The following is an 11,888-nucleotide window of genomic DNA, read 5'->3' as shown; positions in this document are numbered from 1 at the left end:
TACTTCAGGTATACTGGACCGAGGCCATTTAGGGCTTTAAAGGTCAGCACCAACACTTTGAATTGTGCTTGGAAACGTACTGGGAGCCAGTGCAAATCTCTCAGGACCGGTGTTATGTGGTCCCGGCGGCTGCTCCCAGTCACCAGTCTAGCTGCCGCATTCTGGATTAATTGCAGTTTCCAGGTCACCTTCAAAGGTAGCCGCATGTAGAGCGCATTGCAGTAGTCCAAGCGGGAGATAACTAGAGCATGCAGCACCCTGGCAAGACAGTCTGCAGGCAGGAAGGGTCCTGGAATGTCCCTGTTTCTTCTGTCAGTGCTGCCGCTGCCGAGCTCAGGGATGAGGATGAGCCAGTTCATGTCCCAAGCAGTGGTGGCTGCAAGGGAGCATTGCCTCTCCATGCCTGCTGCTGCCGGCCTCCTCCCTTGGGCAGCTCTTAGCAGCTGCTGAAGAGAGGAAGAGGAGGAGGAGGAGGAGGAGATGCTGTCACCGCTGCTGCCAAGGCCCAGCCTTGCTTGATGTGACAGCTCATTTTGTGCTCTCCTGTCTTTTGCAGAGGAGCCGGTGGAATCCTATGAACACCTTGCTCTGAAGGTTTTGCGTTCCTGGAACGACATCCCTGGGGTTGGATGCAAGCTGGTGCCCGAACACATTGAGACACGGCCCTTATACCACAAAGATAAGCCCGGCATGGAACAGGTAAATGCTTTAGCCTAGATAAATGGCAAAAAAAGGAAATCATGGAAAGCTGGGTGGTTCCAGGCTGTTGCTATCTTCAGCCAGGATTCAGTCACATACAGGCCCATCCAGGTTGGGCAATTATACTAAATTTGGAGTTAACAGCATGTCTCTGAATCCCAGTTGCTAAGAGTCACAAGTGTTCCCACTTGTGCTCCAATCCTGCTTATGAGCTTCCCATATAGGTATCAAGTTGCCCTAGGGGACGCAAATGGCGCTGTGGGTTAAACCACAGAGCCTAAGACTTGCTGATCAAAAGGTCAGCGGTTCAAATCCCCGCAACGGGGTGAGCTCCCATTACTCTGTCCCAGCTCCTACCAACCTAGCAGTTCGAAAGCACGCCAGTGCAAGTAGATAAATAGGTACTGCTGCGGCAGGAAGGTAAATGGTGTTTCCTTGTGCTCTGGTTTCCATCACGGTGTCACGTTGCACCAGAAGCGGTTTAGCCATGCTGGCCACATGACCCGGAAAGTTGTCTGTGGACAAATGCCAGCTCCCTTGGCCTGATAGTGAGATGAGTGCCACAACCCCATGGTCGCTTTTGACTGGACTTAACCATCCAGGGGTCCTTTACCTTTGCCTTTTTTTATCAAGTTGCCCATTGTGAGAAAAGGATGCTGAACTAGAAGGGTTTGATCCAGCAGAGCTCTTCTTGTGTTCTTATGCAGCAGTAGCTCAAGCTTTAGTACAGGCATAGGCAAACTCGGCCCTCCAGATGTTTTGAGACTACAATTCCCATCATACCTGACCACTAGTCCTGTTAGCTAGGGATGATGGGAGTTGTAGTCCCAAAACATCTGGAGGGTCGAGTTTCCCTATGCCTGCATTAGTATATGCAGGGTTGTCTGGAATTAGCTATGCAGATGAAGGGTAGTATACACATTTTAATAATAATAATAAGTCTTGCTATTCTATAACTGAATTTGCACCTCATTCGCCTACATTCTCTTGTTTTCTTTCCTGAAGGGCCGTGTGCAGATGTGGGTGGACATGTTTCCAAAGGATATGCCTCTCCCAGGGCCGCCGGTTGACATTTCACCCAGAAAACCCAAAGGGTAATTCATTACACGCTCCCCTCTGCCTGCAAATATACATTCCCTAGCTTCTTGTTAATACTATTGCATCTTCCTCGGGATCTGTAAACTGGTTGTCATGCAGCTTAAAACCTCGAGGAACTGGAACATCCTTTTCGTTTGCAATAATCTCCCTTCTGCTTTCTATCCCTTATCAGCAATCTTTAAAAACCCTTTTTTATATATAAAGCCTTGTAGGAAAAATGAAATTTGCAAAACACTTATTTATTAACAAAGGCAACTGCACAAGAAGTAGCTGTGGGAGCTTATAAAAACTGGGCTGGAGGCAAGACAGCCAGAATGGTTTGAGAATGGTTTCACTTCCCATTGAGAACCCAAACTTTTTTGTTTCTGGGGTCAAATGGCAGGGAGTTTGGCAGTTCTCCCCAGCTCAGACCATTTGGCAGGAGTGGGGAAGTGGGTCTCGCTGGTGGGTCAAATCCTTATCTCCCCTACCCCTGTGAGCCAACTTTTGCAGGTGGAAGTGGAGCAATCTATTAATCCCCTGATGCCTCAATGATATGAGGGCACTTCTTTTTGCCTGCACGCATGGTCAGCTGATCGTTGGGGCTTGCAAAGCGCCATGCATGGAGCTCTCAGTGCCTGCATAGCACTGTTTGTGGAACTATGCAAGCTCTGATAATTAGATGATCATCTGCATGGGAAAAGAAGGATTGCCTGATATAGTTTTGACTTCAGGTGATTGAGCGGTGGGCGGGCTGTTAGTTAAAGGTGTGACAATTCCAGGCTCTGCATCAACAGTGAATGAGCATCAACAGAAACAGTGTCTCACTGTTCCCAACGGTTGTACAAAGGAATCTAGAACGGTTCCTCAATTAACTTTCCTCACTTATTTCCACTCTTCAGCAGCTGTGCTTCAGCTGCTTCCCACATCTAGATATTTAGGGGGGCATGTTTCTTGGGCCCCCTGAAAAGCTGGAGGTGCTCATGTTTGTCCCATTGTTCTCACTGGTCAAAGAGGTTCTGCAGGTTTTCAAAACCGTAGAAAAACTTTTTTCCCCCATAATTGTTTTCTTTTAATATTTATTGCTCATTAACTGCACTATTACCCAAATGGTAAAGCTGGAGTCTATTGCAACAAAGTTTGCAGATTTGCCAATTGCCCCTTATTTGTCAGAAGTCATGTGAAGATTTCTGTTTGGGCCCTATAGTTTGAGGTTACTTGATCTACATAATTTGAGATAACAAAACATATAGCTTCATTGAATATGCTGCTCAGCTAGAGAGCGTGTGTTGAACGCCAAACAGATAGAAAAGCCAAGGAAAATTCAAGGTTCATGAAACTGTTTCAACAATGGCTTTTTGGCAGCAATTTTTTTTTTAGTATGGAGTAATTTCAGAGAAACGATTAGTACATCAATTATGTTCAGTCTGAAGCTGACTCTATTAAGCTTTCGCCTCTCTCCATGAAGAATTAATGAAGGGCTAAAGAAGTAGCCTTCACAGCAGCTAAGAAGTTTTTAATGCTATCAATGAAGCATTTTTTCCTTGAAAGAAAGTTCGAAATACCAATAATGTACCTATCAGTGCAAAACATTAGATCACAGTGTCAGAAGAAGCCATGTTACATTGAATTCAAACTCTCAGCGGTGGCCTATGGTACAGTCCTATCATGTAACCATAACAAGGACTGTGCTGAATGTTTGCCCTGTTTAAGTATCAAGCAGAAAGTTGTGCTTGGAGATGGAACGCAATTAACTTCTGGAAAAGCCCGTAAACATGTTACCTTCTTTGATAACTGTTACTTTTCATTTTCTCTCTTTGCTAGGGCTGCCATACTGTTTGCTGCTGCTGGTTCCTGGTTTAATTGTTCCCCACTCCTTCCTAGAATATCCCAGTTAATTAGGAATCACATTGTGAATGTATGAAAGCATGACATTTGTGCTATTTTAGGTTCTCCTCAGAAAAGAAAAAGAGTAAGGGCCCCATTCCCCCCCCAACCACTTTCTTTTTCTCATATTTAGGCAGCTTAAAATTAGAATCTGTCCCCCCAAAATGTGACCAAAATGATTGACTGCAAATTACATTATGCGGTGTTTTGCTAATCTAACTTCACATTCTGTGCTGGCTCTCTCCCCTTCTTCTTCCTTCCCCACCCTTCTTCCTCTCCCAAGTTATGAACTGAGAGTGATAATCTGGAATACAGAAGATGTCATTTTAGAGGATGAGAATATCTTCACTGGACAAAAATCAAGCGACATCTACGTAAAAGGGTAAGTTTGCTCAGGCACGGCCTGCGGATCTCCTCATTTATCCATTGACAGGGTGAATTAATTTATGACCCGAGCCATCCATCAAAAAATAAAATAACATGAGTCACAGCTGTGACTAGCAAATTCTGTGCACACACGTGGATGTGACAGCTCTGTGGCCTTGGCATTTTGCTGCAATGGCTCATTGAGAATTCAACCCCTGACTAGAATTAAGCAGGCACAGGACTGACATGCATAGAAAATGAAGTCCTACATTTCCACGAGGAAAACTCAAAACTCGCAATAATGGGTAACCAACCAGCAGGGCTGTCTTACGCATAGACACTAGGGGTGCGGGGCACCCGGGCGTCGGGCTCTCAGGGGCACCAGGCCGAGAGTCTGGGGCCTGAGAGTTGAGTCTGGGGAAGAGCCCACCTGTCAGTCGGAGCACCGCGGCGGGTTATTCTGCTGCGGGCAGCTCTGCGCCGCACGTTCGGAGGTGACCAAGCCAGCGAGACACTGAGGCAGCCAGCCAGCTACACCCTCCTGCGCGCCTGGGACTGGGCAACCGGGGGGGGGGTGCCGGGCGGATCTGAGCCCAGTGCCAAATATGCTTAAGACAGCCCTGCCAACCAGGATGTCTTTGAGAAGAGGATTTGACAAATATATGGGAAATAAGGCTATCAGTGGCTTCTAACCCTGATGTCTATGTTCTCCCTCCAATGTCAGAGGTATTGTTGTTGTTGTTTAGTCATTTAGTCGTGTCCAGCTCTTTGTGACCCCATGGATCAGAGCACGCCAGGCACTTCTGTCTTCCACTGCCTCCCGCAGTTTGGTCAAACTCATGCTGGTAGCTTCAAGAACACTGTCCAACCATCTTGTCCTCTGTCGTCCCTTCCCATAGGTATCTAGCTGGCCCAGCAGATGCTGGGCTAAGATGGGCCTGTGGCCGGATCCAGCAGATAGCCCTGGTATCTCATACCTCTTTTAGATTGGGATGGTGTGCAACCATATAAGTGTGAGCTGTTGGGGCCAAATGTTAGAAAGATCACAAGAATCACAGTTCAACAGTGGTACAGGATGCCTAGCTAAATGGTGAAATAGTCTTGGAAAAGTTAAGAGAAACAAATTGGACAGGATGCTTTATGCATGAGATGTGATGTCTTGATACAAAGGGTTGGACTCGTTCCTTCTGGCTCCACTTGATTCTTCTTTCGTGCACTCCATCTTACCTGCAACAGGTGGGTGAAAGGCCTGGAAGATGATAGGCAGGAGACGGACGTGCATTACAACTCTTTGACCGGAGAAGGGAACTTCAACTGGCGCTTTGTGTTCCCGTTCCATTATCTCCCGGCTGAGAAGCAAGTGGTGGTCAGCAAGAGGGAGAACATATTTTCCTTGGAGAAGACGGAACGCAAAATCCCTGCAGAACTGGTGCTCCAGGTGTGGGATTTTGAAAGGCTTTCCTCCGACGACTTCCTTGGTAAGCCATGAACGGGGCAGCGTGATCTGGATTTTGAACAGCGGTGGGAGTTTTGAACAAAAGGCCGACAGATTATGGGCTCTGCTTGGGTGGAATTTTGTGGGCGGTGGTGGGATACGCAAGTGGGAAATCAAATCTATGGGAATGTTCAGGGTGGCAGGAGAGGATATATTGTTTATTAATATCCTTCCTAATTTGCGCTAGCAAGTTCCTTTACTTAGCAGAGTGCATTCACCTTTACACAGCAGAAAACTACAGTCATACCTCGAGTTAAATGCGCTTCAGGTTGAGCACGTTTGAGTTGCACTCTGCAGCAACCCGGAAGTAACAGAGCATGTTACTTCCGGGTTTTGCCGCTCGCGCATGCGCAGATGCTCAAAATGACATCACGTGCATGCGCAGAAGCGACGAAATGTGACCCGCGCACACACAGACGCGCCGTTGCGTCTTGCGTTCCGTTCAGGATGCGAACGAGGCTTTGGAACGGATCCTGTTCGCATCTCGAGGTACCACCGTAGTTGCAAACTCGTGTGAGTTTCTTAAGACAATAAGCAATTCAATTTGGCTTGTCCAGATTGAAATGTGTTCTGATATTTTCCTGGTGAGACCTCTTGAATCCCTGCTAAAAGAATAAAGACACCACAGTCTTATTCATAAGTAACAAAAAGAAAGTTTACTCACGATCAGGCAGAGCACAGTGTGATCCCTGAAGGCAGGCTTTAGGCTTAAAGTTTCAAACATATACAAACAGGTTTACTCCATAAGGGAGATTTACCTAGTGACTGCAGGCTAGCAGCCCAGCAGTTCACAGGACAAAATGAAGATGGAAAAGAGAGAGAGAATGGCAACATGCCTTGTCCTTTTACCAGGTCTGGAAAGGTCACGCCTATCCACAAGTCACATGCAAGGAATGATGCTCCAGCCCAGGAGGAACAGGAAGTTTCAACTGGCTGGACCAAACATCCTATTGCATGTCCACTCTAGAAAAACAAGGAATGTTGTATTTGACTGCTCCCACTGGATTACATCCCACAGTATCGCATCTACAGCGCTGGGGAGGTGCTGTAGCTTAGCTAGGAAAGCACCTACCTTGCCTGCAAGTATCTCCAGGTAGAGCTGAGAATCTCCCCTGTCTGAAACCCTGGATAACAGCTGCCAGTCATTGTAGACAACAATGAGCTAGATGGGTGAATGGACTGACTCTGTATCTTCCTGTGTCCCAGATACAGCCTCACTTAATCATTAACTGTTAGGCTCTTGTATTAGCTTTAATGGAAGTTTCCATGCCATACATACAGACACATAAGGAGTTTATTTTCCATTTTCTGCATCCTCCTCTAATCACCACAGCTACAATTACGGGAATTTATTGGCAGGTTATTCACTTCTTAAGCATGTGGGGGCATGAATTTATCAGATTTGGAAGCTGTTCTTGGAAAGTCCAGTTGGTCTTGGAATAATGTAGAATTTGACCTCTCTCGTCCTCTCCCAGGCTCCCTCGAAATGAACCTGAATGGCTTTCCTCGAGCCGCCAAAACCGCCAAGAGCTGTGACCTAAACATGGTTGTGGCAACAAGTGAGGAGAACAAGATTTCCATATTTCAACAGAAGAGGGTCAGAGGCTGGTGGCCTTTTGTCAAAGCTGGGGAGCTCACAGTAAGTAATCCAATATTACCTATTTAAAAAAGCCTTTAGATAGCTCACACTGATATCACTGACAGATGCTTCTTAAAAATATGAAGGATGTGAAGACTCAAATATCGCACGGATCAGTAGCATAGTACTTTGACCTGTCATAATTCCAAATGCTGGCTTTTATCATAATTGGATTCCCCCCGTCCCCATATTCTTCTGATTTCCTTCTGGTTTGTGATTTGATTTACTTGATTGTTTACAAGATTCCTTAGCATAAGGATATTCCTTCAGCATAAGGTTCCAGGGCAGGTTATAGAAATATAATCATATACAGTGGTACCTCGGGTTACATACGCTTCAGGTTACAGGCACTTCAGGTTACAGACTCTGCTAACCCAGAAATGGGACCTTGGGGTAAGAACTTTGCTTCAGGATGAGAACAGAAATCGTGCTCCGGCGGCGCAGCGGCACCAGGAGACCCCATTAGCTAAAGTGGTGCTTCAGGTTAAGAACAGTTTCAGGTTAAGAACAGACCTCCGGAACAAATTAAGTACTTAACCTGAGGTACCACTGTAGTTATAAAAGCAAGTGAAACCATTCTAAGCAAAACAGAACCTGCTGATCAGATTCCCAGTGCAACTAGCTGGCCACTGTGAAAGCAAGATGGCGGACTGGATGGGCCATTGGCCTGATCCAGCACGCTCTTCTTGTGTTCTTAGAGTCTAACTTCCTGTGTTACTCAGATTTCAGCGCTTCGTTTCATACTGTTTTCTCATCTGTGTAGCACTGAGTAAGTTCAGGAGAGGATTTATGGCAGATGAAACAGCCATAATTACTCCAGAAGGATCTTTTCAGGTTGGGGGGAAAGATGTGTTTATTCCCTGAGGAATCTTTCTAATACTTAAAAAATGCAATTCCCCAATCGCTTCCCCCCAAACCAGCCCCCACCACAGATTTTGTACAGTCTCATTGCATTTAACTTCCTCATCATTATTTCAGAGGATGTGTGTGTCGAAGACATCTTATCTTAATTAAATTGCAAGTGCAGGTTGTAAGATGGTCGTGAACATGCAGACTCTGTGCATCTGCATCACAAAAAATCCAGCTTTTTCTCTGCAGTTATAATCATTGACCGTGTACTTTTAATACAGTTGCAACAAGATAATATCAGCACTTTGAGAGACAACTTGTATTTGAGATATACTCCAAAATTTTAACTCCTGGCTTAGAAACACAAATTTGACAGGCTCATAATACTCTCTTTATATTCAAGGCAAGCATTAGAAGCCCAAACATTCCTTTCTGGCTCAGATTTTAATGGAAGGAGGGAGCACTGGGAGATGTTACTTCCCCAGCACAACTGCCATCAGTAGCCATGGGAAAATTGCATTTCCCAGTGCTCTTTGTGCTTTGCATGCTACGATAGCAGCGTGACAGGCATTAGAGAGGGGAGGAAGGAGAGATACCTCCCTCTTTCTCGACCCCCCTGCCATAATAAATGGGGTAGGAGTTTGAAAAGAAGGGAGCAAATCAGAGGGAGGCCCAGTGGAGAGGTTGGGGGGGAAATTGGATCATATTGTGTTCACTCTGTCACAATCCAGTGTGCAAGAAGGTCTGAATTGGGCTTGGATTAAGCTGAGCTCTTTTCTGAATTTCAGGGAAATAATTTGGTTTTCCCTCAAGGCCATCCTCATCATTAACAAATGCAAATTTAATGTAAGGATAAACGTTATAAGTGAAGGAACACAGGGAACGGCCTCGTGGTCAGACTTCCAACTAAAAATTAATTTAATGCTTAATTGTTTAAGAATTAATTGCTAGCCATTCGTGAGTAACTTGTAATTATTGGTGGTTATTGTGATTAATTGTTTTAGCCCTCTCAACTTATGACTTCACAATACCCTTTTTCTAAAGAAGAGCTCTCAAACGCTAGTGAATGAAGAACCCATTATGTGTTATTTACGTACTGTGAATCAAAACAGGCTGGCTTTCTCAATCTAGGGCAAAGTGGAAGCCGAGTTCCATTTAGTCACGGCAGAGGAAGCCGAGAAGAATCCCGTAGGCAAAGCTCGGAAGGAGCCGGAACCTTTGGAAAAGCCCAAGTAAGTGAGGTTGCCAGGTGTATGCATGCGTTTGGAGATCTGTGAGGAATCTCTGAGCTGGATGCTCAAAATGAAATGTCTGGAAATATAAATTATTATTATTATTATTATTATTATTATTATTATTATTATTAAGAATGTAAGAAGAGCCTGCTGGAGCAAAGCCCAGGATTCTGTTCTCACACTGGCCAACCTTTTGTTTCTGAGAAGTCCACAAGTTGGGCATGAGGGCAACAGAACTCTTCCACTCATGATACTGCCTCCAAGGTCATACAAAGCCTAGTAGACACTGACAGCTTCATCCTCCACTAATTTGTCCAATCTCCTTTCAAAACTGTCCAGCTTGGTAGCCATCACTATATCTTGTAGCAGTGAGTTCCACAGGTTCAGAATGCACTGCGTAAAGAGAAACCTCCTTTTGCCTGCCCTGAACCTTCCACCATTCAGCTTCATGGGTGGCCCTGAGTTCTAGCTATTGTGAGAAGGGAGAAACATCTCTCTCTATCTCCACTTTCTTTGCAGCATGAATAAGTTTGGACGCTTCCTCTCATGCCCCCCTCTTTACTAACCTGATATTAAAAGCCCCAATCCATTCCTCATGGTGGGCGTTGCTCCAGTCCATTGATCATCCTAGTTGCCATTTTGTTCATATTGTTGACGGTTTGGAACAAGGGTTCATTCCCATCTGCCCTGTCCCTTCTGCTGATAGTTGGCTCACTCCATGATGAGGGAGGACCGTGGCTCAGTAGCAGAACATCCATTTTGCACGCAGAAGGCATCTGGTGCATTCTCCAATATCCCAAGCATCCCTGGGAGAGATTCCTTTCTGAGAAAAGAGCTCCTACCAGTCAGTGTAGACAGTATTGCGCTAGATGGGCTAATAGTCTGAGTTGGCGTAAGGCAATTTCCTACATATAATCACAGAAGAGAGTATGCAGAGAGGTCTGTATCAGTATCAAACGTTATTTCGGTCATAGACCGGCGTAAGGATAAACTGAACACATAAAACTTAAAACAGGTAAGGGATAAAAACTAATAATTAAAAGGTGACTACAGTGGAACTTTGGTTCTCGAACGTCTCCGTTGATGAATGTTTTGGAAACCCAAACACCAAAAACCCGGAAATAAATGCTTCCATTGTCAAACGCGCCTTGGAAATCGAACGGCTTCCGCTGCATGGTTTTCAGTTTTCTCAGTTGATTTTGCTGACAGCCCTTTGTGCCTCAGTTTTCAAACATTTCGGAAGTCAAACGGTCTTCTGGAATGGATTGTGTTCAAAAACCAAGGTTCCACTGTATATCGTACATAACTTAAAAAGACAAAAAGAAGGACAAACGATTAAAATGGCCTCAGCCCAGTATACCTGAAGGAGCGTCTCCACCCCCATTGTTCTGCCCGGATGCTGAGGTCCAGCGCTGAGAGCCTTCTGACGGTTCCCTCACTGTGAGAAGCTAAGCTACAGGGAACCAGGCAGAGGGCCTTCTCGGTAGTGGCACCTGCCCTGTGGAATGCCCTCCCCTCAGATGTCAAAGAGATGAACAATTACCTGAAGGCTCAGGGAAGTTTTTAATGTGTGGCATTTTAATGTATTTTTAATCTTTGTTGGAAGCCACCCAGAGTGGCTGGGGAAACTCAGCCAGATGGGCAGGGTACAAATAATAAATTACTATTAATATTACTAAAAGTGACTATAAGAGAGAGAACGTAAAGGAGCAAAGGGCTTGCATTTTAAGGCTTCAGTTTAGGCCTAGTTTGTGGTGCAAACCATCTTTCGGAAAATATCCATCATGGCAGCGCAAAATCTAGCAATTGTGTATGTAACATCTGGGTTTTCATCTTGAAGTAGTAGAGAGGTATAAATTTGTTCTGTACAGAGGTCAGATTTAGCTCCTCCCAAAAACCTTGTTCTGAACCGCTGGCCCAAAGAAGGGTTCGTAGTACTAGTTGGGACACCAAAGAAGGATGTCAAAAACGCCGGAGTGATCAGTTCTAGTGATTTATTAAAGAAACGTGCAGATGTGCAACAAATCAGCTTGCCTGGTCTCCCTGCCTCTATAGATGCGACATGGACTCCACAGCAAGGAAATGGAAATACTAAGCAAGGAAATGGAAACCTGAAGCAAATACTTGTGCGTTCTTTATACACAAAGCAGCACACATCTCTTTGGCCAGAACTTCAAATTGCTTCACCTGCTCAGATGAGGGCATAGGAGGCCAAAGCTTACAGTTAGTTCCCCTTTCTGGGCTCAGAACCCAGCACCCCAAACCCACACATAAGGATGACACCAAATTGTGGGGTTATCCTGACTACCAAGACGGCATTTGCAGAGCTTCCAGAAAAGTTCACCTTTGCTTCAGCACACTGCTGGTTATCCAAATTAATATTGTGTCCTCACCAATACAGCATTCTTTAATAGCAGCCCTGTTGTCAGAACTTCCAATAATCTCATTTTACGACTGTTTCCCCACCCCGAGGCTATGCAGAAAGCGGAGGTTGTGCTTCGTGACCTCGACACAGTGGCGTTCTCTGTTATTTAATTATAAGATGCACAATGCTGGACCAGCTTAAAGGGGTGGACGACGCCATTAATCGCCATGACATGGTATTTTAATTTTTGCGCTCTTCTTGTGGCCTCTGCAAAAG

The 11,888-nt window shown here is 45.3% G+C and overlaps 1 protein-coding gene across 2 annotated transcripts in view; it reads left to right on the top strand.

Annotated features, from left to right (window-relative positions):
* The window catches only part of FER1L6 (fer-1 like family member 6), a 117,278-nt gene that overhangs the window by 101,416 nt on the left and 3,974 nt on the right, over positions 1-11,888 (top strand). For both annotated transcript variants that reach the window (XM_081918630.1, XM_081918629.1), the window contains exons 35-40: positions 557-699; positions 1,705-1,793; positions 3,947-4,045; positions 5,266-5,507; positions 7,000-7,163; positions 9,144-9,244. In XM_081918630.1, the coding sequence (XP_081774756.1) occupies positions 557-699; positions 1,705-1,793; positions 3,947-4,045; positions 5,266-5,507; positions 7,000-7,163; positions 9,144-9,244 (838 nt within the window). The remainder of the gene's footprint in view (positions 1-556; positions 700-1,704; positions 1,794-3,946; positions 4,046-5,265; positions 5,508-6,999; positions 7,164-9,143; positions 9,245-11,888) is intronic.

The sequence above is a fragment of the Podarcis melisellensis genome, assembly GCF_964234715.1.
Source record: "Podarcis melisellensis genome assembly, chromosome: 7".
NCBI lineage: Eukaryota > Metazoa > Chordata > Lepidosauria > Squamata > Lacertidae > Podarcis > Podarcis melisellensis.
This window is presented reverse-complemented; position numbering and strand designations above follow the sequence as displayed.